At 40.1% G+C, this 27,665-nt stretch overlaps 4 protein-coding genes across 7 annotated transcripts; 3 read left to right on the top strand and 1 right to left on the bottom strand.

Moving 5' to 3' along the window:
• The first annotated feature begins 963 nt into the window (after positions 1 to 963).
• Positions 964 to 10,359, top strand: parn (poly(A)-specific ribonuclease (deadenylation nuclease)). 3 transcript variants are annotated; one of them, XM_026302703.1, is made up of 26 exons: positions 964 to 1,111; positions 1,379 to 1,456; positions 1,536 to 1,615; positions 2,158 to 2,225; positions 2,759 to 2,840; positions 3,006 to 3,066; positions 3,811 to 3,979; positions 4,361 to 4,423; positions 4,504 to 4,542; positions 4,624 to 4,666; positions 4,751 to 4,828; positions 5,037 to 5,093; positions 5,272 to 5,349; positions 5,491 to 5,534; positions 5,638 to 5,680; positions 6,094 to 6,169; positions 6,253 to 6,363; positions 6,456 to 6,525; positions 6,619 to 6,674; positions 6,904 to 6,990; positions 7,074 to 7,148; positions 7,245 to 7,422; positions 7,537 to 7,667; positions 8,347 to 8,413; positions 8,501 to 8,661; positions 9,414 to 10,359. In XM_026302703.1, the coding sequence occupies exons 1-26, from the start codon at positions 1,093 to 1,095 to the stop codon at positions 9,458 to 9,460; spliced, it is 2,061 nt and encodes a 686-aa protein (XP_026158488.1). In that variant the 5' UTR covers positions 964 to 1,092; the 3' UTR covers positions 9,461 to 10,359. The 3 variants fall into 3 exon arrangements, with proteins under 3 accessions (XP_026158488.1, XP_026158487.1, XP_026158486.1); XM_026302702.1 differs by having other exon boundaries at positions 4,748 to 4,828; positions 9,417 to 10,359; XM_026302701.1 differs by having other exon boundaries at positions 965 to 1,111; positions 4,748 to 4,828.
• Positions 10,360 to 10,552: 193 nt separating this feature from the next.
• Positions 10,553 to 18,328, bottom strand: rexo5 (RNA exonuclease 5). The gene is made up of 19 exons (XM_026302688.1): positions 18,196 to 18,328; positions 16,792 to 17,049; positions 16,521 to 16,647; positions 16,287 to 16,407; positions 15,797 to 15,904; positions 15,514 to 15,602; positions 15,130 to 15,245; positions 14,879 to 15,017; positions 14,370 to 14,464; positions 14,184 to 14,286; positions 13,993 to 14,081; positions 13,439 to 13,547; positions 13,067 to 13,183; positions 12,859 to 12,996; positions 12,530 to 12,622; positions 12,050 to 12,416; positions 11,781 to 11,971; positions 10,996 to 11,105; positions 10,553 to 10,863 (listed from the first exon to the last, which is right to left on the bottom strand). Exons 1-19 carry the CDS (start codon positions 18,291 to 18,293, stop codon positions 10,815 to 10,817), a joined length of 2,517 nt encoding a protein of 838 aa, XP_026158473.1. The 5' UTR covers positions 18,294 to 18,328; the 3' UTR covers positions 10,553 to 10,814.
• A 337-nt stretch (positions 18,329 to 18,665) lies between these two features.
• eri2 (ERI1 exoribonuclease family member 2) lies at positions 18,666 to 22,947 on the top strand. Of its 2 annotated transcripts, XM_026302689.1 has the most exons (9): positions 18,666 to 18,833; positions 19,061 to 19,119; positions 19,232 to 19,312; positions 19,416 to 19,543; positions 19,695 to 19,857; positions 20,204 to 20,304; positions 20,664 to 20,745; positions 20,840 to 20,928; positions 21,333 to 22,947. In XM_026302689.1, the coding sequence occupies exons 1-9, from the start codon at positions 18,811 to 18,813 to the stop codon at positions 22,815 to 22,817; spliced, it is 2,211 nt and encodes a 736-aa protein (XP_026158474.1). In that variant the 5' UTR covers positions 18,666 to 18,810; the 3' UTR covers positions 22,818 to 22,947. The 2 variants fall into 2 exon arrangements, with proteins under 2 accessions (XP_026158474.1, XP_026158475.1); XM_026302690.1 differs by lacking the exons at positions 18,666 to 18,833; positions 19,061 to 19,119; positions 19,232 to 19,312; positions 19,416 to 19,543 and having other exon boundaries at positions 19,755 to 19,857; positions 20,146 to 20,304.
• Positions 22,948 to 23,332: 385 nt separating this feature from the next.
• thumpd1 (THUMP domain containing 1) lies at positions 23,333 to 26,613 on the top strand. The gene is made up of 5 exons (XM_026302742.1): positions 23,333 to 23,826; positions 24,327 to 24,483; positions 24,574 to 24,659; positions 25,075 to 25,237; positions 25,334 to 26,613. Exons 1-5 carry the CDS (start codon positions 23,620 to 23,622, stop codon positions 25,684 to 25,686), a joined length of 966 nt encoding a protein of 321 aa, XP_026158527.1. The 5' UTR covers positions 23,333 to 23,619; the 3' UTR covers positions 25,687 to 26,613.
• The last annotated feature ends 1,052 nt before the right edge of the window (positions 26,614 to 27,665 follow it).

Here is a 27,665-nt window from a genome sequence, read left to right as displayed (position 1 = left end):
TTAACATTGGTGACATTTTTCTCTTTTATATTCATCATACAATACAAACTGTGGAGAACAGTCACAGGCACTGTTCTGTCTCTTAGAAACCCAGGGGCAGCTAAACTGTCCAGGCTGGCTTCAGAAACACTAACTTAGTCATGATCCGTAGTATGATGCATGGAACATGCTCATATGTAAAGTGGCCTTTGTTGATCCTGGTGTGAATATGCTTACCAAATATGTTGGAGTTTATTAAAACCTGCTTTGAAAACATTATTTAAGTTTAATCAGGAAATAAACTTTGAATAGTAAACATACATGCTCTGATGTCTTATATTGATATTTATCTTGCAAATTAGTTATATACAAAGACACTCAGAGTGTGTGAGGTTGTTTGTCTCTATGTGGCCCTGTGATGGACTGGTGACCTGTCCAGGGTGTACCCCTGCCTTTCACACAAAGAGAGCTGGGATAGGCTCCAGCAGATCCCTGTGACCCTGGTTAGGACTAAGGGGGTATAGATGATGGATGTATAATATTCAAACTCACACTGGAATCTGTTCTACACTGAGTGCTCTTTATAGTTAGAGTATTTTTTACTAATTCTACTGGCAGTACATAGTTTTACTTAGAATATTCTTACACTGTGATATTAGTATTTTCAGGCTACAGTGAAAGATCTGAATACTTACTGTTCCACTACTGTTTAGTAGTAATCTTTAACAAAGCATCATAATTTTGTCCCTGCATGCAAACATATGAATCTGTAAATTAAAGCCGTCAGATAAAAGTAGAGCAGCAAAAAGTAAATCAAAGTATCATAAACATAAGTCCAGTTTGTACTTCATCGCAGTACTGCACGCACCACACGTATATGTGCAAACGTACTTAATTAAATTCCACCTCAGTTGCCAAGAACTGCTCAGTGAATCTGCAGCCCGCACACAAAGTGAGACCAAACCAGGTTATTTTCTTGTGTTTCAGGTAAAAACCTGCAGACGCAGCGTGTTTCCAGCGGCACTTTTGAAGCGACAGCCCCGGAAGCGATAAAAGCGCGTTGACGGGGCAGGCTAACGCTAGCTGTCCGCCGGGTTCAGTCATTGTGCAGGGATGGAGGTGACACGAAAAAGTAAGTCCCTGGCTCCAGTTCGCACACTTGGGTTTGGTCTTCATAGACACCATGAAAATGTACAACAGAGTCGTGACACAATAGATATTTATTTTGGATAAGTCTCTTTCTTTTTTTTTCGTTGATTTTTATGCTGCTAGCTAGCTAGCTAGCTAACGATCTAGCTAGGTAGCAGCAAGGGAACAAGCAGAGCTGCGGGTTTCTGTGCCCCCTCCCTCTTCCCTTTCGCTTCCCAAACTGATATTAATGCATCGTGTCTTCTTCCAGATTATAAAGACTGCTTAAACACGGTGTACAGTGCGATAGAAGAGGCCGACTTCCTCGCCATCGATGGGGAGTTTTCAGGTAACCGTGTGGGGAAACGGGGGAGTCGAGAGAGGCATCGCCGTGTGCCCAAACTGAGACATGTGCTTTGTGTTTGCAGGGATAAGCGACGGTCCTAATGTCAGTGCATTAACCAACGGGCTGGACACTCCAGAGGAGCGATACACGAAGCTCAAAAAGGTCAGAATGGATTAGTCGAAGCACACAGTTTGGTTTTGTAGCCAGCCCCTTGCTGCGAACCATGAATGTCCTTCAGGAGGCTTCATAATCACTGCAGCGCACACTAGCATCTGTCAGAACCCACAAAGAAAACAAAACATTTAAGATGTTTCTTTGCAGGATGCACAGACACATGTGCAGAATAGCACAACATATTAAATGCACAGTACAAACAATCAGGATGACAAGAGTTAGAGATATGACAAATATGATCCAGAGGGTGATGTGGTGCAGTTAAACGGGACACTACACAGCACATGGCCTCCTCTCCACCATGAAGTTCCTGTAGGACAACTGCACAAACACACAAGAGGCAAAATTCGACAACACTATTCACACACACACACACACACAAAACGGGGAAGGAGACAGAAACGGAGGCTGAAACTCCTGCAGGATGAAGTGCATCCTAGTTTCTCTCTGTGGTCCTGCAGCAGTCTGAACATGTCAAAGTTATTTATGGTATATTTATCTAATATAAGCCGTTTCTTTCTGTCTCCCAGCATTCCATGGACTTCCTGCTGTTCCAGTTTGGATTATGCACATTCACATATGACCAGACCAAGTCAAAGTGCGTGAAAGTACAGATTTTCAAACTTGACCTTGATATTCTGAGACAAATTCACTGTCAGTGTGCTCATGTTAAAATGTCTGATGTACTACAGTGAGACATTTTGAGACCAACTTGTTTCTTCACTGGGTACAGAGAAATAAGCAACATGTTGTGTGCGGACTGGGAAACGGTTTTCAGACGTAATACCTGGACAAGTTTAGTGTGTGTGTGGTTTTATTTTTTTTATTTTTTTTTTTTTTGTGACAAGTAAGCACTGCTTGTACAGTCTCCTGAATTAAGCAAGGCTGGATTAGCAAGTGGGCAACTGCTCCTGGCCCCAAAACACTTATTGTTTGCCAGCTGATTTATTCTAATTCCCTGTTCCAATGCCATTGTTAGTCTTTACGTAAGAATATTTGTCAGGAAGCTACTAATAATGGAAGTGATCAGCTTTTGTTTGACCCTCATGCAGGTTATTGGAATTAACTCCAAGAAGCTTGAATCATTTCACTTAATTCTTATTTTTGTTTCCTCTTATCATGTCTCTGCAGGTATATCACAAAGCCTTTTAATTTTTATATATTCCCAAAACCATTCAACAGGACTTCCCCTGACATAAAGTTCATCTGCCAAGTAAGTTGTAGGTTGTTGGATTTCTTCTTTGTGAGCAGTTGAGATAAATTATTTTTTAGAGAGTGATTTAGATTATTCCCTGTAGCTTCTCAGTCAGGTCAGCTGGGAAAAGGTTATTTCAGTAACCGAAGTTGTTGAAACGCAAGATCGTCTTTGTCATTTCAGAGTTCCAGTATTGACTTTCTGGCCAGTCAGGGATTTGACTTCAACAAGGTGTTTTGTCATGGTGAGTGTAAAACAAAATGCCCTTTTGTTTCAAAATGTGCGGTGCTTGGAATCTAATTTTCAGTATCTGTATCAGTACCATCTGATTTAAGGTTGTTCACATAAGGAAACTGAAATCAATCCCAATCTTAATTTAGTACTGCAGTTAATTTGGGCATGTCTATGTTTTTGATTAGAAAACATAAAACACTTGCAAAGTGTGGCTAATTATGCACTGAAAAAGATATTGGCTTTTGTTTTTGCACTAGTATTTAAACATATGGACATTAACTAGCCTCAGTGTGAAGTAAGAAAAGCTGCCATCTGTCACCAGTGGTGGAATAACAGGCAGTGAGATTGATAGTGGTCTTGGCTTATCCTGGTTCTCGATGTGTTGACAAAATGAAATGCCAATCAAGTCGTCTTATTAGGCTATTCATTGTAGGGAGCCAGTTGACTTTTACAGGCTGGGGGAACTGTTTTCAACACTGTCCAAACTGCCAGTGTAGGTAAAGGGTTTCAGCCTCATACGTTCATCTTCTCAGTTACCCAGCAAAGTTATACAGGCTTAGCACTTGTTTTTCCCTCTACCTTCATCCAGTCCTGGTACTGTTGGTGACAAAACTCACTCACTTAAAAATGACACTCACTCTGCATCACAACATTTTATTGATGGAATATATTAATGCTATAAACTTACCGTTCTAAGACGTTCAGTGGATTGCACTACATAGAAGTGAAATTTGTGCTGTTATGGCTTTGAAAGGAATCCCATACCTAAACCAAGAGCAGGAAGCCCAGCTGAGGGAGCAGACAGAGGAAAGGAGGAATCAACATGCTAACGGGGTCGGGACACCATCCTACATCTCCCCGTCCTCCTCCAAAGGGCCTGCACATGTACCTGAGGAACACAGAGACTTCATCAACAGGGTGATGTAAGTGTTGGAGTATATATGGTGTACTCTTTGTTCTCTTTCACGGTGAAACATTTACTACAGGCAGTAGTATAACTCTTCTTTCAGAGTGTGATCGTAAAAAGAGCTTCCACCTTAATGTGTGAGGGTTAAAGATGTTCATGGTGCTGGAAGCTCAGTTCTTTCACTGTAATATGAGATTCAGTTGAAGTGACTTGTCCCTTGGTTATCTTTCAGTGTGGGTAAATTGGGCATGAGCAATTGGAAGGAGACCCTATCATTTCCCTGGGTCACATCTATTGGTTCTTGAATAACTGTGTTCTTATAAAGATCTACAGAAAAGAACACAATGTTTCACACTTCACTTGATGTTTATCATTCCTTGGCCATTGTCCCCTCCAGAGAGAAGGTTGAGGCCCTCTTCGCTAACTCAGAGAAGACTTTGGATCTGGAGCCATGTACTGGGTAATCTCTCAAAGTATCTCTCCTAGTCTGTATATTTATTTATTTATTAATATCTAATTACATTTCTATTCTCTTACCAGGTTTCAGAGAAAGCTGATATACCAGACACTGAACTGGAAGTGAGTGTCACTTAATACTTTGCTGTTATTGTTTTTAATTTCTTGGTTCAATGAACATTAATGTGTTTCTTCCTCTTGCAGGTTTCCCAAGGGGCTTCATGTGGAAACCATGGAAACGGAGAAGGTTGGCACATGTTTCGTGTGAACTTGTCTTGCCTCCTATTTGTTGTGTAGAATCATGGATGAGAGTTTTGTTTTTGTACAGAAGGAGCGATACATCCAGGTCAGCAAGGTAGATGAAGAGGAGAGGAGGAGGAGGGAACAGCAGAAACTAGAGAGAGAGCAGGTGAGTTTAAGCTCATTATTCCGTCCTCTTTATTCCATTTATTATTGTCCCATTCATCTGAATATTAAATGTAGTTTTAAGTATTACATGTAGAAAATAAATGTAGAAATACCTTAGATGTATATAGATGTGTCTTAAACCTGATGTTGGTAAGGAGAATGGACCACTTTGACTGTATCTAATAATCTCCACTCTTCTGCCCCCACAGGAGGAGCTAAATGATGCAGTTGGTTTCTCCAGGGTCATTCATGCCATCTCTAAATCTGTGAGTGACCTCTGTGTTATCTGTTCATGTGCATCATAATTATTAATCTTGAGTTATAAATGATCAACAAGTGATACATGATGAATCTCTCTGTAGCTGATTTATGGTGTTGTAGTAGTTTGACTGTGGTTTGGGTAAATCTGACTTGTACATCCAAATAATTTCATCTGACATACAGGGTAAACTTGTGGTCGGCCACAACATGCTGTTGGATGTTATGCACACCATCCACCAGTTCTACTGTCCCCTGCCAGAGGTACACAGCTAACATAGAGTTTTTAAATATGGGAGCTTTTTAACTGCAAAATATTCAGACAGATTTTTGCTGCATGAAATAGCATTTTAAGGCTAAGTAATGTGATCTATGCATAATTTATGTCAATGCTCTTTTCTCTAGGATCTTCTAGACTTTAAAGAGGTCACAATGTGTGTCTTCCCAAGGTAATGTATCAGACATTGCTGAATTTGTTTGCTTGTCTTCCTAACAGATGCTTTTATTTGGTTTTTGCTGTTGATGCATTATTTTTTTTCTGTTCACTTAAAGACTCCTGGACACAAAGTTGATGGCTTCCACGCAACCATTTAAGGTAAATGATTTACTTCAGTGCTGTAGAATACCAGAGACACTGCAAGGTGAAAAGATGACAAACATACCAACCTAAAGTTATGTAGCTTTCTCACTTACCTGTTTGTCATCTTGCAATTTGTTCCCTGTATGCTTCTATTGAGAGCTACTGTGAAGCAGTTTTAAATTTCTCGTCAATGTACTTGACCAGTAAAATGAATTATAATTTTAAGTGGGGCTTAATAAACCCCATTATTTAATTGTGTGTGACTGTGCCCTGATGTGCAACTTGAGCTAATGAGTAGCTGGAGGTATTCTATGATTCCAAAGAATTATTTTTTTATTTTTTCCCCTTGTGTAATAGATCTTTCTTCTCTTTGCCTCCACATTCTAAAATTAACAAGTAATTTTTTTTTATACCGTTTGATGTTCTAGGAGCTGATCACCAATACTTCTCTGGCAGAGCTTGAGAAACAGCTGAAGGAGAGCCCCTTCAAGTCACCACAAGTTGGTGAGGATATACACTACTGTATGACTGAAACACTGTCACCCTGCACAGTCCTGTGATGGCTTTTCTTTTTTGCATTGTTCCAGGAACAGCTGAGGGGTTCCCCAGTTATAACACAGCTCAGGAGCAGCTCCATGAGGCGGGGTATGATGCTTACATCACTGGTCTCTGTTTCATCTCCATGGCCAACTACCTGGGTAACACAACCACACTGGTCCTTTTTGCAAATACAAATACTGTATGTGTGTTATATTTATTCCCTAACTTAACTTCATCAAACTTTTCACAGGTTCTTTTCTGACTCCACCAAAAGCTTATATTTCACCTCGCTCCAAACTGATTGAGCCTTTCTTCAATAAGTAAGCAATCCTCTTAATCAGTTTGCTTTCCCTCATTAACTGCTTAAAGACTTTTAACAAACGTGTTTAATTCTTATACTTTCTGTCCTCTAGGCTTTTTCTGATGAGGATAATAGATATTCCCTACCTCAACATCACAGGACCAGATTGTGAGTCAAATACTGTAGCACATGGCTATAGATCAGTAGTGTTGCATTGACCAGTGCTTGAAAATTGTGCCATATTAAAAACAGCATTAGGAGTTTTGACTGGCAGACAAATCATAAAATATACTAGTAAAAAAAAAATGTTTGTATAGGTTTTTTTTTTTTTTTTTTTTTAAATTAATTCACTGCTGATCAGTCAACATTTTCCTGCTCATCTCTTCTGTTCCTGCAGTGCAACCCAAAAGAGACCATGTCCTCTATGTCACCTTTCCCAAAGAATGGAAGACCAGTGACCTCTACCAGCTCTTTAGTGCCTTTGGTACAACATTATCATGTTACTTCTGTCAGAAAACATGTATATCCCATATAGTATGTTACTCACTACTCCTGTTATCTTCTCAGGGAACATCCAGGTTTCATGGATAGATGACACATCAGCATTTGTGTCCCTGAGTCAAACAGACCAGGTGCAGATAGGTACATCCAGCCTCCTTCCTCACACCAGACTGGACTCTGTCAACTGCACAGAAAAATGTTGACGCAATCTGTGAATGTTTTCCACTCATCATGCAGCTATGAACACCAGCCGCTATGCAGAGAGTTACAGGATCCAGACGTATGCAGAGTACATCCAGGGAAAGCAGCAGGAGAAGGAGAAGCTCGTCCAGACAGCAAAAACCTGGGGCGAGGATAGCTGGGTGAAATCTCACTACACCACCTCTACTGGCTCTAGTGGCTTTGTATATCCCAGGTATACCTGTGCTGCTGTATGCAGCATTTTTGTCCCCAACATTATCTAAACTCCATGTACAGTTTCTATCTGCATTTATTAATATATGATATGTGTGTGTGTGTGTTTCTTTAGGGGTTTGAGGAAACGTAGCATCAGTCCTGTTCAGGGAGAGCAGGAGGGTGGTGGAGATGCCCTAATCACTGACGGCTGGAGTCACTACTCATACCCAGATAGCACATGCAACAAGAAGATGAAAACTGATGGTGTGTGAACATATGTCTGATGCTTACCTCCTAGCTGCAGTGTGGTAACATGCAGCAGGTTTCCCCTAGGACAGTACTTAGCAGCACATCAGTGTGCCCTGAGGGAGAGGGCAGGTGACATTGTGCATAATCATCACAACTAAGGCTGAGTAATTAGATCGACATCAGGTTTTATATTTTATTAATGGCCACCTGCTCCTGAACATTCACATACATTCTTGATTGTCTCCTCACATTTTGCTTGATGTTTTTGCAAGTGAACTTATGAATTTTAGGTTTTGTGTTCGCTCAAATCTTTATTCACAAGACTTTTGTAACACGTGATAATAGACTCATTTCACTAAGGCACATTTCATATTAGATTTTTATATAATTGATTTGAGCCTTAAGTCTTTAACTTTTTTTCAGTTGGGCTACTTCTAGTCTCAAGATGAATCTGATTTTCAGTCCTTTAACAATAACTAGACATTAGTCCTGTCTCCCATATGTGTTGGTTTTGAGGTTTCTTGGCCACCCCAGACTTTGATGTCTTGTATTTCATGCTAAGTGTATCTCTTAACTTTAAAGGCCTCATTTTATTTTCTCCTTGAGGGTCAGTCATGTGGATTACGGGTTAAAATACACATGCTCTAAAAGGGCTCATCTAGGCTCTCATGCACCAGTTGTCATTGTTTCTTAGATGCGAGTGGACAGTCAAATGCTGAAGCTGTTGAGAGCAAGACATCAGAGGGATGGCTAAAGACAGTGTAAGTAAAATGCAGGGATCATTTATGCTTTCACCATAATCCTGTTTGCTGTGATTTAAGCCTCTTAATGCTTGCTGTGCCTTTCAGAGGCTCATCAGATTCAGCAGCGTTCACTCCAATCCCTGATGAGGAGGAAATTCCTGAGGGCACAGATCCAGCCAATAATGCTGAGGGGACGGTCACCTGGCAACAAGCCCCGACAGTCCATGGGAGAAAAGGTCAAAAGAACAAGAAAAAAAAATCTGAAGGTGCGTTTGTCAGTGTGTGATGAAACTTTGAAGCTGTCAATTATGTATAAATATCCCTTAATTCACTTAAAAACCATAGAAAAAAGATGCTCCTTATAATGTTCAATTTTAACTGATAAACATGTTTTTCTATATTCCCGTTCCTATATTCTCTGAATCTGTGGTTACAAAGCAAACAGGAACAGCTGTTGGCTAATGCACCATGACATTTTATGGTGTAGATAAATGCAGACTAAAATCAACAGTGTCTAAATGCTCAGAGTGATAATGTGCTGATACTTAGCAAATGCACTTATGTGGGTCAACTTAGCATGCTAACACGTTTAATGACAGCATACACAAATTACAGCTGCAACTGATGGGACATTTCATTAGTTTGGCAGGTTGACACCGGATCACCAAAGATATTACAACTCACCCTGAGGGAACATGATTCACATTTCATTGCAGTCCATACAGTAGCTGCTGAGACATTTCACTCACATACATCAGGCTCATGGTGGCAATAGAGGAAAAGTCAGAGGATCATCAAAGTTATTAGGACTCATCCTTTGAGGACCACGACAGTCCATCCACAGCTGCGATAGCTTTTCTGCACCAAAGAGATGGATTGCCAGACTTTATCATAGGCTTCTACCAATACTGGCGGGGTGGCAGTGTGGATGAGGTCAAAGGCTTAAATGTTCCAGTTTAAAATTTCACTGTGACCACTTGCAAACCAAAAGTTTTCAGCATCTTTCTCTCTTGTACAGCAGCTGAAACTACACCATCGCTGTTTGAGGTCCCAGAAGTCTGGTAGCGAGAGGTGAGGAGCGGAGAGGCCACTGTGCCACACTGGGCTCTGCTCAGTCTGTTCTGAAGCACTTCGGGCATTCTCCTATAAGGTCATACATCAGTGGGAGTGGCGTGTGACCAAATTTCATTCATTCACTCAACAGCTGTGGACACCATGTCCAAAGCAACCAGCCAAGCTACTGGACTGAACTATTGAACACAAGCCATAACAATAGCTGCCATATTTCGGTCTTCTTCCAGAGGAGCAGGCAACTCTGTTGGGTAAATGCAAATCTACCACTAGACATTAAAAACCTAAAACTGCAGAGTGTTTATTCTGTGTTCAGACTGGAACCTGCTACAACAGCCATGCAGTCACTTTGGAATCATTTATCACTTTTAATGACACGTCACCTCTAATCAGTCTTATATTTTTGTGAGCGTGAGTTGTGTGTGAGTTTTTGCATGTGAGGGAAATGTTTTCCACTAGTCTTTGTATCCCTGTCAATCCTTTTCATAAATTGTGAGAGATAAACTACCACTTGACAGGTCCTATAGTTTATAATGTCAGGGGTATTTAGTATTTTAATGGAGTCAATTTTTCCATTTTAAAAAAAAAAAAAAAATTAAGTTCCGTCAACTCCACTAGTTTTATCAGACACAAAAAGCCTATCGGTAATAATGTGATTTATTATTGGTGGCATTTTGACCCTTCATAAGAGGTGCTTGTTTTTTGTTTTTGTACAGAATTGTTTTTCTTTACTGTGTTGTTTTCTATGTGTGTCAAACTGCAACAATGTCAAAGTATGTTCTAATGCTAAAGCTGTAAACGTTAAGATGACGTATACGTTTTGTATAAGAAAATTTAAAAATCCTTAAATATTTCCTTTGAATGGGGAAAAAATTAAAGAATGTTTCTTAGTATCTTTGTTTCTGTTTCTGTTTTCAGAGTGATCACTGTGAACTGAGTAGCTGTTCATTTAGTGTGTACTTTCATGTGCATCCCCTGAAACAGTGAAATTGACCTAAACCAGAAGATAATGTAGGTGATCATATGTTTGATTCCCCTCCAGAAAAAAAAAAAGAAACTTGTACTAGAAGGAGCCAAACCAAAAGCCAAGTTTCCAACATTGGGGTTTATTCTTGTACAAAAAGACAAATGCTACTTGGTAGCTTTACTTACAGATCATAAGAATATTTTACTATAACTTGCATTTACATATTCTAAATAGAAAAGTGTATTGTCCAGGTTATACAGCTCTGTTCTTTCACCTTTTACTGGTTCTTAGTTGTTGCAGGTTAAACACAGGACCAGACACCCTCGGAGTGGAATCTATTTTCTTAGTGACATGCTTGTTCTCTGAGCCAGATCACACTTCTTAAGACTTGACCTCCAAAAAGCACAAACCATGATGGTGGCCACAAGCGCTAGGGAAGAGAAGAGATGGTTTAGAAATATTTTGATAGTATATGCGTGTGTGTGTGTGTGTATATATATATATATATATTTTTTTTTTTTAATTTGATTTTTTTTCCCCCAGACAGCGTGAGAGTTCTCACCTGGTTTGTCCGAGCAGCACGACCACAGACAAGGTGCCAGCTGGGAGGGATCTGAAGAGCTTCCCCAGGTGGCGGTCCACTTTTTTTATCATGAGCTCAATTTCCCGATCCTACAGATAATACACATAGGTATAATTATTACATATGTGCTGAACATAATACAGTCCCTGAAAAATTAAAGCATTCAATGGGCTAGAGAGTTCCATATTCACTTTATTCCAATCCCCCCAGTTCAAATAAGTGATTTCAATTGGTAGAGAGATTCGTGTTTTGAAAGGATGTGTTTGGAAATGAGAGAGAGTGGCTGTTCAAAGCCAGACACTGAATCATGGTGTTCATGCATTTCCCAAACAGCTGTCATATTTTTTTCACACACAAGTACTAAGTGCCCAGCTATACCAGACTGTCGCTACACCAGCAGCCCCATGTGGCTGTTATTGTCACTGCACAGTAGAAAACGACATTTTTGGATGAATGAAAATTGCAGACAATTATTCTTCAGACCCTTATGAATAGTGGGATGAAAAACATGTCTACATCCTGTCCTTGCATGCTGAATACTAATGTCTAACATGTTAGGATGCTGACAAATAACAGGTGCCAGCAGTCAGTAAAGCACAAACTGACTGGAAAATGTCACATATTGAGACCCACTTCACCCAAGGACTGACTTATCTTCTACAAAAAAAACATAACAGAATCATTTGAAACATTGATCATAAGATTTTAACACAGTGTTCTTAATGAATGACAACCAAGTGGAGCCAATACAAGCAGTTTCTCACCTGAGGGGTGCTGTGCATGTGGTTTCTCTCCCCGTCTTCCTGCTCAGCATCTACTGTAGTCACTGGTGTTGCCATGGCAACCCATGAAGACAAGTGGAGTGGAGTCAGGGATGGACAGATGAGGTAGTCCTCCTTCCAGAGCTCCTCAGAAGAGCTGAGGGCTGCACGATGGCCCTCTGAACTCTCAAACTCTGTCAGCCAGACACAAACATCAATAGAACAGCCACAGACTCACTGAGGGACACTAACTGCTATAGTTTTTGACTCACTTATGTACGCATGTCTTCTTGTGTGTCTTCCAGGTCTGGCGGGCAGGATGATTCTCTCCACTGTACCAAAGTCACTGAACATTTCTCTGAACGTCTCCTCCGACAGTTCAGACTTTGTGGTGAGCTGCAGCTGTTTACCATTTAATTCAGCAGGGGGTGACAACCCACTGGCTGTTTTTACAGAAGCTACACCTGAATCTTTTGCATCGAACACATGTCCATTAACCTTTGCAGCAATCTTTAAGCACTCAGCTTTGCTGGGGTTTAATTTAACAACGTAGAGGTGATTGGTGTTGAGCACGTCACCCTTCAATGCATCAAGAGTCAGATCCAGGTCTAGCAGTGAGTCACAAACAGGCCTCTGGACCTAGAATGTGCAAATCAAAGCAAACGTATTTAGAGCAGCGTGAAAGAGTTTGGCCATAACTTTAAATGTCATGTAAAGGGAATGAGTGAGAAAGAAAAAAGGGAGAGAGTTACTTTTATAGACTGCCCCTGTATATTAAGTCCATTCAGTGTTTGTAAAGCCAGCATAGCTCCCTCCAGCACCTCAAACTCTAACTCTGCATGGACCTGGAGAGAAAATATTGCCAGGAAGGACAACTGAAACTGATCAAATCCACAAAGTTGACAAAATATAAACAATTTCTCAGCTGAACCAGGTTACCCCAGATTCTCTTTCACAAACAACAGAAAACAATATCAGTAATTACGCCCATCTCTTAAGACGTATGTATGTGTTCATTTATAACACAAAAAAATACAGCTGACCATTAAATACAATATAATAGAATTTAGGTGAGACACACCCTGACAGTCGAGTTTAGCATTCTAATTTTCCGAACCGGCCCACAGCAACGAAACAGCCGCTTCACATCTCTCTCAGAAAAACCTGCAGGTAACGGCCCAGCAAACACTACGCACATATCTCGAAGATTTCTGCACACCTGCAGGATAAACACACACAGTAAACGGAAAACAGACAAGCGAGATAGTTTAAATGTACAAATGACTCACCCGCTGGTGCTGCTGCTCCTGATGAGGAACATACCTCTTCATCTGGTCAGAGCAGGAAGAAAAATGGAGCACTGAGAGGAATGGGCGCTTTGTCTGTCTTGTGAAAGAGTCCAACATCTGAGGGAGCGACGAACAGTTGTGGAGGTGGTGAAGAAGAAGAAGAGTTTAGGACAAGGCAGAGTGGAAGAAAAACAAGAAAATGATGCAAATATTCAGAAAGACGCAGCAAGAAGACGACAAACTTGTCACTAATGATGTGAGTTAAATACTCTGCTGGGATTGACACATACGAGAACAAACACATTCTACTTTAACTAATAACACACAAATCAGTGTATTCTTGTCCTGAGCCAACAGCACATAACTTATCACCTCTTTGTCAGAGCTGTACCACTGCTGATGGGCCAGATCCAGACTGATGTCAGAGCGTTTCCCTAAAAAGGCCACTGAGCGCCTAAGACTGTGCAGTATATCAGCAAACCTGCACGACAAAGGTGAGTAGAACATGTAATGAAGTCAGTTTTAAAAACCACATTGTTCTGTTAGTGACAAAGATGCTTTTAGTAGGATTATAACACTTTTAATAATAACAGTCATTTATCCACATAACTCCTTTGGTTGGAGCTGAAATCATTCTGTACACATCGTAGAACGATAGAGTAGGGTTCAGCTGACTGACCCAAACTGGGTACACTGTGTTAAATCTGAAATTAGTCAAACAATGTGGAAATATATCTGAAATGTTTCCTTTGTCTGAGGACTCTTAAACGCTACATTCACGTCCACCATTTTGTTTTGAGCAGGGAAAATGTTGGTTTAGTGTTGAGGCCAAAACTCCAGAACATGAGCTAGAGAACTGGAGATATTCTGAGTGACTGTAAAGATGTAAAGACAAACAGGTGCTCAGGCTGTGTAAATGACTGTACCTGTGACTTGATGTGGGAGCAGATGCACAGTCAGTGGACTCCTCCACTATCAGGTATCCCCATAGGTCCTCCAGATGATGCTCTACAACCTGCCACACCATGATACAACAGATAATCTTGTATTTGTGTGTGTATTTGTGTGTGTGTGTGTGTGTGTGTGTGTGTGTGTGTGTTGGATAGCAGTGGGTTACCTGACGTGGTCCCATTTTGATAAAGTACTGGGCCAGCTCCAGTGCTGCTGTAGCATCCTCAACAGGATTATGACCTGTCTTCTCTTCAGTTTGTATTTGCCTCCTGGGACACAAGTGGAAAATTTTAATTATTAGACTTGATGGGTGAGAGACACACACAAGCTGAGAGAGGAAGAGAAAACTTACTCAAGCACAGTCTCAGCCAAGACCTTGAGCTTAAACCTCTGTCCAAACTCTCTCCTGTACAGCAGTGAGGTGTCAATTACATGCTGGTGGATCAGCTGCAGGGAGGAGGCAGACACAACAACTTCTTATTGAAAAGTCTTCTGAATCAAAGAACTGAGTTTGGGCACCTTGAGTGTTGGTGCATTATTTAGTGTGGTTTAATACACCTCAGAATCGAAGGAAAAGATGGGATTCGGAAAACAAGAAGAAGAATAGAGAAAGAACATTTTAGATAATTTTCTTACTAAACACTGACTTTCTCTAATTCCTGCAGTTGTGAACAAAATTTCCTCTGCTTCAGCTTCATCACAAATTCAAATGACCCCAGAAAACAGGAGGAGGAAGCTGCATTTAAAACTCAGTCTTGTGGTAATTTCAATTGCGTAGTGTATGAAAGGTGCTATACAAATAAATTTGCCTTTGCCTTTAATTCCATGGAGGCTGCAAGCAGAATTCAAAGTATCACTCACTTTCAGAGCCATGAGGTCGTTGTTAAGTGAATGGCCAACCAAAACAGCATCCATCGGCAACAGCGCCTTGAGCTTTGCTTGAACGTCCCGCAGGGTGGTCGTGACTGGTTGCAACATTGCTGCAGTGATACCAGAGAACCTATCAGACGGCACCCGGCAACACAGGCAACAGAAATGTACTTTAACATTTAAACACAGTATGTAATGTTGATTATCACGGATACAACATTATATTATCTGTGGGTGTGTACACGGTGAGGTAGTTGAGGATTCTGTTTGGAGGCTTCACTAGATCGTCCAGCACACACTTCCCATCGCTGTCCACCAGAGAAACACGAGCCAACTCATACCCCTTTTCTGTTAGACACTGAAACACAACATTCAAATGACGCTGAACTGGTCAAAACTGCAGTGGAAATCTGGACACAACGGATGCAGTTATTTGACATGATCTTTTAATGTGATGAAACACTCATTTTTCCCATTTTATTGATAACAGAATGTTATAAATCTATGAAAAGTAAAAATAGACCAATTACAATTGGGCTATTTTATTATAGGCAATCTCACAGTGGTACAGAACTGGAGTCTACAATAGAAAACAGAAATTAAACACATAATTAAAAGCATCTCACCATTTCACAGTCAATTCCATACAGAGGGCTGCTGTCAGTCACACAGTCAGCACTGTCTGTGCACACAAACTCCTCAAAGCCTGGCATTCCTGTGCCAAAATAAAAAACACAAGAAGTGAGAATGCAGAGGTGGAGATAAAGACAGCAACAGCAAGAGTGAGACTATGTCCGGACTAAACCAGCTGAATCTGAAAATGCTTTGTTTTTACACCCCAAATCTTTAGAGGGGAAAATCTGCATTCCTGGAATTAGTCTTACTGTGAATCTGGTCAGAGAGACTTGCCTTTGACGGGGTAGTGTCTCTGGATCATCTCATCCTTGGTGAGAACATACGCTGTCAGTCCTCTCCTCCGTGTCCCAAACTTGGTGATTACTGGGTGACTCCTCAGTGCTGCAGCAGTACACAAATGTTGAGTTACAGCAAAAACAACAGAAAAGACTCGAGCTAGAAGATACTTTTGCTACAAACAACAACATGATAATCTGAAGATAATCAAATTTAGCATGCAGCAATTTACTGTAACTGTACATAAAAGCACCAACACTACAGTATTTAATGAATGGAAACATTCAAGTAAAGTGCAAGTACCTAAATGTGTACGATACTTAAATTTAGTCTTTGAGAACTTTCAGGAAATTACGAAAATAAGAAGAGAAGTCATTTAGTTTTGATTTTATGACAACTAAATTCTAGACCACAATACATAATTATCAGACCATATTGTACTGTTAATGTTGTCATATCAGTACTGACTTGCATACATGACTCTCACCTTTGTACAATTCATTGTTTTCCTCATGTGTCTGGGAAAGTGATGTGGAGTCCGATATAGGAACTTCACTGCTAAAGATCGCAGATGCTACGTTGTTAGATGACGGAGTGAAGGTGACTCTCTACAACAGTCAGATAACAACAGACATAAAATCCAATTCACAGTGGCAGTGTTTTGTATTTCTCTCATCAAATGATGTCTGTCAGGGCATTTACGTCCCCTCTGGGTACATACTGTGGAGTAGTTGGTCCTGAGGTGTCGCATAGTGAGGTAGTGTTTGTAAAACTGATTCTGGGTCAGACCCTCTACAAGCACCACGTTCACACCTTTAACCTTCTTCTGATGGTGGAGACGACACCAACTAGCAGAGAGACAGGACAAAAACTGAACCAAAGACACCTAGATGTGTTAGACTGTGACTGTGGGCAAAGTCTAAGTACATCACGGGGAGTTGTTTAATGAGAGTTGTCGGAATCGATAACATTTTTACTATAAAAGTCATTACCTGGGCTGTTTGATGCCAGCTGTTTTCCCCAGGGCAGCATAATGCAGCAGTTCTGTCAGCTCCTTCAGTGTAATTGGTTGTTGGTGTTGTTTGAGCAGCACAGAGATCCTCGGTGAGCGAGGCGGACGTGCCTCCACCACCTCCTCACCTTCCAGCTCAGTTTTTAATCTCTTGTCCTTTTCATGTTCTGTGGGAGCGATGCTCTTTCTTTTCTTCGTGCTGCATGGTGCTGCTAATGATGGCGGCTCCATGTTTAGGCTGAGATAAAAAAATTAATATATGAAAATATACTGTCACATGCAAACTGGATAATATATAATTTATCGTACATCTACGTTTTACATTCACTGCCTTGAATTACTAGGACAGTCAGAGTTTTTGTGCTGTTTACTTATTCTCTGTTCAGATATCTTCTTTGTGTTTTATACTGGTGCTCAGAGCTAACGCAGAAAAAAGTCTGACACTTCTACATCAGAGTCATCTTAATGTTTTGACACAGGTACTTAAACTCAGCATCACATCAGCGCTAGTATGATCAAAGATCATTGTCCAATCAAGCAAATACCCTCCACTCTGTAAGTTACACTAGAGAACAGGAACATACAAAAATTACAACAGGCGGCTGTAAAACCAAACATATTTAATATAGTGTCAGTGTTTACCTAATTAAATTAATACAATTCATAGTCATAAGGGTCAGAGAACAAAGGAAAACCAACAGACACAACAAAAAGATATACTTGTTGACACGAATATCATATATTATGTCATTACTTCCTAGATGTGTTTAAAAAGAATTCATACTAATATTAGTCATTAATAAGACCTGGACTCATATAAGTGACATGTGAAATATAAACATGATTCATTTTAGTTTTGAAATTAGCTGAAAACCCATCTGCTCATGCAGTCCTGTGTAATAAATGTGTAACATCTCTGAACAGCAACTGCCTACAATAAAAGTTTAATTTATGTTGCTGCCCACACCAGGCAAGAGTCGATACTTAAGACAGATGACATGCTGGGATTTGGCACATTAATTACTTAATTACGGAGACCAGAACATTTACTTAAATTGCAGATGGTCTTGTATTTAGCATATTGACTTTAGTTACAGTAGATAATGTGTTTTATCTGTGTTGCAGCTGTCAGGTAAATGAAGCCAGTCAGTCAAGTTTTATTTGTAGCTAGAGATGAACTGAAAGCAAAGACAGAATGAGCTGGTTCAGTGCTTGAACTTTTCTCAATTTGGTTGTTCTTTAGTAATAATACACATCGAACACTAACTACACATCTACATAGCCAACATTTTAAAAAACACAGTTATATATTTACAGTTCATGAGTATATATATAAGTTGATCGTAGGAATTAGAATACGAAGGATATAAAAATGTGTAAATACCAGATGTTGTCGGTCCTCTGGGTTACAAATTCATCCTTTTCAGCCCTACCAGAAGCTAAAAACACATGGCTAAAGCACAACGCACATCGCAGTGTCATTATAGCTAGCGTTAAAGCTAAAAAATACTAGCACAGGTTCCGGTTACGGGCTTTAAAAATAAGCTCAAGGATGACTTGTCTTGTCTTTCGATCAATGCAGGTATGAAAGTTTCGTCAGATTTGATGGTGTTTGAGCTGATAAAATCGCGCTTTAGAAATCAAACCGACTCCACGTCGATATATAAGCATTTCCATGTGGGTTGACCTGTATACGCGCCGTGTCCGTGCTTTTGTTTTGAAAGAAATTGTAAAACAGGAAGTGCGGTTCGTTTAATTCCGATATGCCTCGCGGTTTTTCTACGATCGACTATTTATTTCGGCATTGATTCTTTTTGCCTTGTAGCCCTAAATAATCGATATCAGAGTGTTGACGAGACGAGTATTTAAAAAAACAGCGCGATGTGTTTCTGCATTTGGAAGATTGAACAGCGGAGATAAACTCTTACTGTATAGTTAACTTTAACCGGTTCTCTGTGATATTAGCAGCAAAAGTCATATTGGTGCTCCGAGTTTAGCGATGTCTACAAAGAAGTTGGCCAAGTAAGTTCGCTAACTGGAAACCAGCAGCTTTAGCCTGTTAGCTGATGAGCTAACGATAAGCTGGCAAGATAAAGACAGCTACCCTGCAGTATTTTAATAACTAGCTTATATTAGACGCTTGTGTTAGTTGGGTGTTGTTTTAAAATGTAACTCATCCCTTAATGTTTTGTTCAGCAGAAACAGAACATGTTTGTTTCCAGTTGATCTTTTCACTTCTCCCTCTACAGAGAACTGGGGTTGTTGAGGCAGAGGAGCCAGTCCAGGGCTAAGAAATCAGTGGTGTCCAGTAAGTGTGATCATGTGTTTACAGAGAGTTGAGGTTTAGTTTTAACTTGTCACTATGTTTTCATACCAGGTTAACTCTGTGATGTTGTATAACGCTGTCTGTTTTCTTTCAGACCAGATATTTTCTTACCTGATTGTGATTGATTTTGAGTCCACCTGCTGGAGAGAGAAAAACAGCTACAGCCAGGAAATAAGTAAATAAATGTGATTTATGTTTATGAACTTTTGTAATGTTCCTCCTTTTCACCCTTATCGCTGATAATAATTCACTGTCTTTCCTTTTCTCAATCTATACAGTTGAGTTTCCTGCTGTTCTGTTGAACACATCCACAGGAGAGACTGAGTCTGAGTTTCACACATATGTTCAACCGCAGGAGCACCCCATTCTGTCCAGGTTTTGCACTGAGCTGACTGGGATTACACAGGTGTGTGTGTGTGTGTGTGTGTGTTTGTGTGTGTGTGTGTGTGTGTGTGTGTGTAGGCAAATACACTGCTACAAAGGCTTTTTCTAGTTTTGTTTGCTTAGATGTAGGTTTACACCACATCTCATAGTGTCACCATGTCTCTGTATCACAGATGCAGGTTGAGGCAGGGATCCCTCTTCAGATCTGTCTTTCTCGGTTCAGTCGCTGGCTGCAGAACCTGCAGCTTGAGAGGGGTGTGGTCTTTCCCAACAAACAACAGAGAAGTTCTGCACCTTCACCTTCCCTGAAGCTGTGTGCTTTCCTCACATGGTCAGGTAAAAGTCAGTTTTTACTGGACTGCAATTCTGTTTGGTCAGTGTTTCCTTAAACTGCTGGTAAGAAATGCTGTAAGCCTCCTCCCTATTGGTGTTGACCTGAGTTAAAGAGGTTCTTGCGTTGTAGACAAGATGACTTTGAATGTAAACTAAAATGCATTTGTATCTTGAGACTTTACTCTTGTGTAAGGTCTTTGTGTTGTTTGGATCTGTTGTCCCATGTAATGAAATACTGCATTACAACAATATCATTAGTTTTATTTACACCGTAAATTACTGATACATTAGATGGAAAACTCAGTTGCGCTGTCAGTTTTAATGTGCCACCATCTGCGTTGCGTATCAGACTGGGATCTTGGAGTTTGTTTACAGTATGAGTGCAAACGCAAGCAGCTCCATAAACCTGATGTTCTCAACAGCTGGATAGATCTGAGAAGCACATACAGGGTGAGTAGAAGTTCCCTCGCTTTCTCTTATGATGGTCATTTTTGTAATTTATGAATCTGTTAATTATTCTTTTGATTGATTTGTCTTTAAAACATATAAAATTTTATGATATTAGTAAATCTAGAGCCCAAATTGGTTTGGTATTTTTTCCGACCAACATTTTACAAACCTAAATGTATTTAGTTTACAATAAAATTAAGCAGGGAAAAGCAGCAAATCTTTCACATTTAAGAGCCTGTGACAATTGTACTTAATTGATAAATTAGTTAAGCATATTTTCATTATGATCGTTTTCTGCCAATTAACTAATCAGTTTTAAAAAGCATCATCATTTTGTGATTGCTTTTTTTTTTTCACAGCAATTTTATGACAGGAAACCCAAAGGCTTGAATGGGGCTCTACAAGATCTAGGAATACAGTTTTCAGGGAGAGAACATTCTGGTACCAAACACAATCAAATTTATTTGGCCCACAAGTAATTTTAGTAAATAGTCATAATCTAATCCTGTTTGTCTTGGTTTTACTCTTTCTTCAGGTTTGGATGATTCCCGAAATACAGCTAAGCTGGCAGCAAGGATGATGAGGGATGGGTGTGTAATGAAAATCACTAGGAGCCTGGAGAGGGTGAGTGGGTGTTTACCGATGCAACCCAACTCCTAATCCCCGACCCCATTCCATCTCCCCAAGCAAAACCTGCTATGGATGAGGTTCTTCATGGATGAAGCTCATTTGGTTCAGAGAAATTTTACATGTAGAATTTTACATTTGCTGTGAAGTGGCATATAAATAAATAAAAGTGGACTACTGCAAATTCTAAACAGTGATCTTTATGCCTTTTATCTGGTTCACTTTACACTTGCTGCAATAAGAAAATTAAAATACATCTTTTTGGTGAGAGAGGAAAAAGCAAGAAAATGTGCAGCTCAAAAGAGTAACTACTATTAGAATACATCTGACAGTACTTTCAAATAAAATCATTAAGTTATATTGTATGACTAACTGGTTATATGTTTGTCTTGTTTTCATAGACCCCATCAATGGTCAAAACCATGTTTGGAATGACATCTGCACACAAGAAAGAAAAAACAAACACCAGTAAGGAGGAAAATACCCTCACCACAAGCAAACCTTCATCACCCAAAGGTCCTCTCCATGCTTGTCAAATAAAATGTGGTGCAGATAATAATTCTAGGAATTTAGACACAAAGGAAAACTTAAAAAGTGATCCCATTTGTCAAAGCCTGATCTCACCAAAGACACTGCTGACTGGTACATCTACATCCCTATGGGGACACAACATTGGCAAGTCAGTTAAAACAGAGGCCGTCATCGATCTTTCCTCTTCAGTTGTGATGAACTGTACTTCACCGCATGGTGAAAACAACGGCCTTGTTCTGTGTTCTACTACTGTGCACTGCCTTTCAGCTCTACCTCAACCAAACCAGCCCTCAAAAACAGAAGCAACAGTGGGACTTGTGGAGGAAGAGGATGGTGCAGAACTTCTAGTGGAAGCAGAGAGATATGGGTCATATGATGACGTGGTGTTAGAGGGTGATGATTTTTTTAAGGAAACTGATAGAGAATGTGACACTGAATACATATCAGATTATGAAAGTGGCTGTTATGTGAGGGAAGAGCCTGGTTATCCACATTCAGCAGGTGCTCCATTCATATTTGGGAACAGTATAAGCTGTGAAAACTACTCCAAAACTGAAATTATCACTAATGAGTTATCCACAACCTCTGTATCTGCAAAGATGATTAAATCCAATGTCAATATCTCGGATCATTTAAATAACACGAGGCAGCCTTCAGCTGTCTCAGAACCAGATGCACATTTTGCTGTGCCCAAGACAAATCCGCATAAAACAGGACTTAGAAACTTTTTACACTTTCAAAATGAGTCCAGTGTGCCCCAGAAATACTTCAAAACAAACACACCTTCTATTATTAGGCCCAAGTCCTTTGTCCCAGAAAAGACCTCCACCCCTAACACCTCGTTTGCCAGGCCCAAAGCAGTCATCACACAACATGCAAAACACAAAGAAACTCCAAAATCTTCCTTTACCATTTTCACTGACCCAGCTAAACAGGCTGCAGCACCCGCCCACCCCTCTTCATCTATTAGTGTGTACACCCCCAAGAATGTCCTCTCCTCTTTGTCAACCAACACGCTCTCCTCATCTACCAACCGTGCCTCCATTCCTGTGAAAGTTAAGGAAGGAGGTAAGATTACCTCACCACTGTGTGCATGTGGCCGCCGAGCAAAGCGACAGGTGGTATCCAACGGTGGCCCCAATCATGGTCGAAGGTTTTATTGTTGTCCAGTCCGCCGGTCAGGCAGTGGAGGCAGGATACAGAAGGGCTGTGAGTTCTTTAAGTGGGAGTCATGTCTGATGAAGCCCAATGCGGTGGCTTCTGTTGCTGTCAGGTCCTCTGTATCACTCTGTCAGATCAATTCTACTCTCAACTATCATCCACAACAGAGATCCACACTAAGAAAAAGTTGTTAATGTGTTGGAGAAACAGCGTTACCTGTTCTATCATACCAGGATCTCATTGAGTCATATTCAAAGTGTAATCAGGTTACACAGAGACTGTTTCTGTTTGCTATCCAGTGTCTCCTCTTAACATTCTGTAGTTTTTTAAAAAAATGAATTATCTGTGAAGAGATAGGTTTAGATAGATAAGGAGAGACATTTTATTTATTTCTGCCACAAATAATGAAGTTTTTTACATTGCTGTTTTGGATATTTTCATGTGTATAAATTATTTATTTATAAATGGGGTCATACAAATAACATTTTGTATACATTTTACAATGAATATGCTGTTTTTTTTAATCCGCATTGAAGATAAAATTAAATATTAAATAACTACAGTTGTATTTATGCTCATTGTGGTGGTATGCTTACTCCTGGTTAGTTTATTTTACCTCTTATTTATGAATTCACATAGAATATACAACTTACACAGGTAATTTTTGTATCGCGGGGAAGTCGAAGACTTTTGTCCCTCTTCACGCTCCGTACAGATAGCCGAAACGCGTGTTATGTTGTGGTTCGGACGTCGTTTCTTGAAACCTGAAACAGATGCAGCTTCAGCCTGAGTGCATGTTGACACAGGCAGGTTGAATCATTATTTAGACTATACAGTTTTTTTCCTTATAGTCGCGACACCTTGAAAGTATCTTGTGTTAGCCTCGGCTGTTCAGCTAGCGGCTCATAAAGCCGAGCGACGCAGCCAAGACAAGAAGACAGCTCGCCGCCATTGAGCAGGAATACAGGTTTGGTGTGTAGGAAATCCTCTGGCAACATGTCAGCCGTGCAAAACGAGTCGAGGAAACGGAGTAAGAAGAGGTTTGGGGCCGGTCAGCACAGTAAGCGGTGGAAGGGCTCACGGGAGCTGGAGGTGGGCATGCAGGGGATCCTCATCACGTGCAACATGAACCAGAGGAAGTGCACGGCGGAGGCCTTCAACCTGCTCAGTGAATACGCAGACCAACTGTACGGGCCCGAAAAGGTCAGCAACACACCGGGTTTTAATTAACACCGAGTCAAATCCTAAGCTAAAGGCTCGTTTTTCAGGTGTCTGTTGCAGGTTTAATAGGTCAGTTGTTGCTTGTTACAGTCGCCTGATACTCAGGCCAGGATGATGGATTATGCCACTGGAATACACTTTTTCTAATGAATTAAAACTTATAATCATATTACGTTAAACTTCAAGCAGCTTTTTTCTCTCTCTTTACTGTTATTGCAGCTGAAATGTGATATAAATCAAGTTTAAACAACCCTTTTATCAGTAGATTCAGTAAACAACAGTTTAAGTATTTTTTTCAAGCAACCATACAAACATTAGGTGGGTTAAGCTTATCAAAAATGAGGGAATGCTTGTTTTGGGGTTTGGGGATGTGGAAGGGAAAAAGCTATTTGACTTTGTTTATGTTATTTTTAGATCACTAAATGATCAGAATCAAGGGTTGCAGCCTTAATTTGTATTAATATAGCACAACCTTTATACAGTTGCAAGACAATGGGAGCAGTGGAGAAGAAGATGTTGATGTAGCGTTGAAGAAGGAAGTGGCACAGCTGCAAGCATCTGGAACTATGCAGGAGAAGCGCTTCCAGGCTTTGGACAGCGGGGCAAACAATGTCATCTTCATCAGAACCCAAAATCTGGGTAAACATTTGATTTGAAAGAAAAGTTATTTTTGTTTAACTTCTGTCTTTCTGTATGATGGCTATAAATGATTTTGTTGTCCTCTTCTAGAATCTGACAAGCTGGTTCATCACATCCTGTCTGATCTTCACACCACCAAGAAGAAAAAGTCCCGCATGATCCTACGGATGCTACCAGTGAGAAGCTAGCTAATAGTCTAGTTTAACACATGCAATATGGAAGGGGGTTATAATGTAAGAGGTTGGGAGTTTAGGTGTGGCTTAGCTTAAGTTTGCTATAATAAGTTTGTAGCTTATTACAAGTAAAAAGATAGTTTTGAAAAATACTTATTACTTTAAATTTGCAGGTGTAAAACTTTCAGAGCCACATCTTGAGTTTTCCCCCAGGGATTCTCATCTTATCTTATACATATGTAAATCACAACACTTTGGCAAACCTATAGTACTACATTAACATGTGCGTTGTTTTTAAGTGAGGTGCAGTGTTTTGTGACAATATTATTTAATGTTTAAGTATATATCAAGACTAACATACACAACTTTACTGCTGTCAGGGTTGAGTGTGTGTGATCCTTCTTTTGATCTAATCCAGGTAACTGGAACTTGCAAGGCCTTCCAGGAAGACATGTTGAGGTACCTGTCCACCTTTCTGGAGCCTTGGTTCAAAACCCCGAATTGTGCTACCTATCAGGTCGCCTTCAAGTCCCGCAACAGCAGCCACAACAAGAGAGAAGAAATCATTAAATCAATTGCAGGTAGTGTTGAGTTTAATGAACCCACTTAACATTAGTAAATTTCACTTCCCTGATGATGAGTGATTCATGTTGTATTTTGTTTTTTGACCACTACAGGTCTTGTGGGAAAACTGAACCGTAAAAACAAAGTGGATTTGACAAACCCAGAACTGACTATCATTGTGGAGGTCATCAAGGCTGTGTGTTGCATCAGTGTGGTAAAAGACTATACGCTGTACAGAAAGTACAATGTTCAGGAAGTTGTAAAAGAGGACTCACCCAAACCTGATGTGAACACAGCAAAAACAGATACAAACACGACTGAGCAGGTGGAGAAATCCAGCGTGGCCGAGACAGACCAAGAAGAGAAGAAAGTTGAAGAGGAAAGTGACAAAAATGTCCAACAGGACAATATGGAAGGTGAAGGTGAGGAGGAAAAAGAGCCCACACAAGAAACGGCTAGTAATTAGGTGACTTAGATTTAAAATGCTGAGACATTAGATTGACTTATTTGTAGGGATTTTGTTTTAAAAGGAAACTTTACAGAAAGTTTTTTTTTTTTTCTGTCATTAATCATTAATAAATTTGGCAAGAGCCAAGCAGGATCCACATATAACATAACATTTTGTATTTGTAAAGATATCTGTGATACATCTTCATTGAGATGTCTGTTTTAAAGAGCAATGACTTTAAATTAACTGTACATCTTGTGTTCATCCTGTTCTGCAATAAACAGCTGACTGTTTTTTTGTTTTTAAATGCTGTACTTGGTTTTTATTTTTGACGTAATTTTGTTTTTAATACTTCAGATTAAAGAAAACACATTTCAGGTCAGATTGTGTGTCACACTACTTTTTGTAAGAAATGTCTGTCAGGGTGCTTGTGTATGTGCTCAGCTTCAGTCATGTGACCATGTCATCGTCACTACTGGAGCTCGGGGTTATCGAATAAAGCTGCCACTCCATCCAAAGTCCCTGCCCGCTTGGTCTGGCCTGCTAACCATCTCACAAATCAAATCTTCACTTTCCACTAGTACTCCTATTTAAAGAGCCTCCTGACATTGTTGGGGGCGACTGTGCTTTTGCCATGTGCAGTCTGCTACTTTACTCCAGGTTTTTTTTTGCCTCGTGACATTGATGTGTCTGTTTTGATGTGTGTTTGTGACGTGACTAATTCCTCGCTCAGGAGCTACAAAGGGTTGATCAACAGTCTGAGCTTTGTTAGTAAAAGTGTTCTTTATTTTTGTTTTCATGCTGGTTTGCAGTACTGGACCTGGTGCATGTGTACTTCAGTTTGTGGTTTTTGTATCTTTAATTGGGCTGTGTCTCTTTGTAGTTAAATTATGTGTTCTGTTTACGACATACCATCAGTACAATAAATGCCATCACTTCCACTCTGAGACAGCTGGGAAAATCTTTATGTTGCACGCCACCTTCTAGACCAGCGAGGCTGTAATGAGCAACCTGTGTTTTTGATGGATTTTGCCATTTATGATCTGATTTAATAATGCAGTGTGCTTCAGTGATGAGCACAGCAGGGAGTGTTTTGTCTTTGGACTGGTGTAAAGTGTCCTGTTGATACTTGAACTGGTAGTTTTTCTCTGCACCACAAGATGGCGATGATATCTCACTTTGTAGAGGCACGCTCTGGCCAAAAACAAGTTTTTTTTCTTACTGTCATTTTTTCTTGTTACCACATGTCTTGCATTTGTGACTCTTGCTCAAGTTTTATATCTACTCAGTATACAGGTTTAAGCTAAGTGCTCATTTTTCTGTAGAATTATCCTGGGTCTCTCCTCTGTGCCCACTGTGCGTGTTTGCAAAGGTCATGAACAGTTTTATGATTTGCTGTATGAAGATACTGCCAGGAGGATTTGACTTTGTAGAACTAAAACTAAAGCATCATCTTATTTGTAGTGATGGTTTAAATCAGCATAAGAATGAATATATACAGCTTTGTATCTCTGTCACATAGACACAGCACACCACTGCATTAACTGAATTGTGAATTCTTTTTCTGCTCATTACACTTGGGCTGAAGTGTAGCTCTGACCTGCCAGTCGTTATCTCAACCGTATTCAGCTAAAACTCACAAATTGCCTTGTCAGTGGCTCTCAGGTGCCCCAGTCGGCACGACCTGTTGACAAGCTTACGACTCCAACACATGGGGAAAGCAGTAGATGCTTTCAGCCTGCCAGTGTGTTATTAGTACAGTGCTAATTAGACTGTGTGACTAGCCTACATAATCACTAACATACAGCGATGCTTTGTGATGGGTATCTCCTACTGTCAGGTGAAATTCTTATGTTTAGGCAGACATGACAAATGAATTAATCATAGAGACAATATGTTTTTATTATTGATGAGTGATTAAATAAATTGATGGCACTTGAAGGTTATTGAAATGTCATATGCAGTTTATTTAAAGCATCAAGTGAAAGCTGATTGTA

This window comes from Mastacembelus armatus, chromosome 1 (genome assembly GCF_900324485.2).
Source record: "Mastacembelus armatus chromosome 1, fMasArm1.2, whole genome shotgun sequence".
Lineage (NCBI taxonomy): Eukaryota > Metazoa > Chordata > Actinopteri > Synbranchiformes > Mastacembelidae > Mastacembelus > Mastacembelus armatus.
Note: the sequence above shows the minus strand (reverse complement) of the source record. Positions and strands in the feature narration are given on the sequence as shown.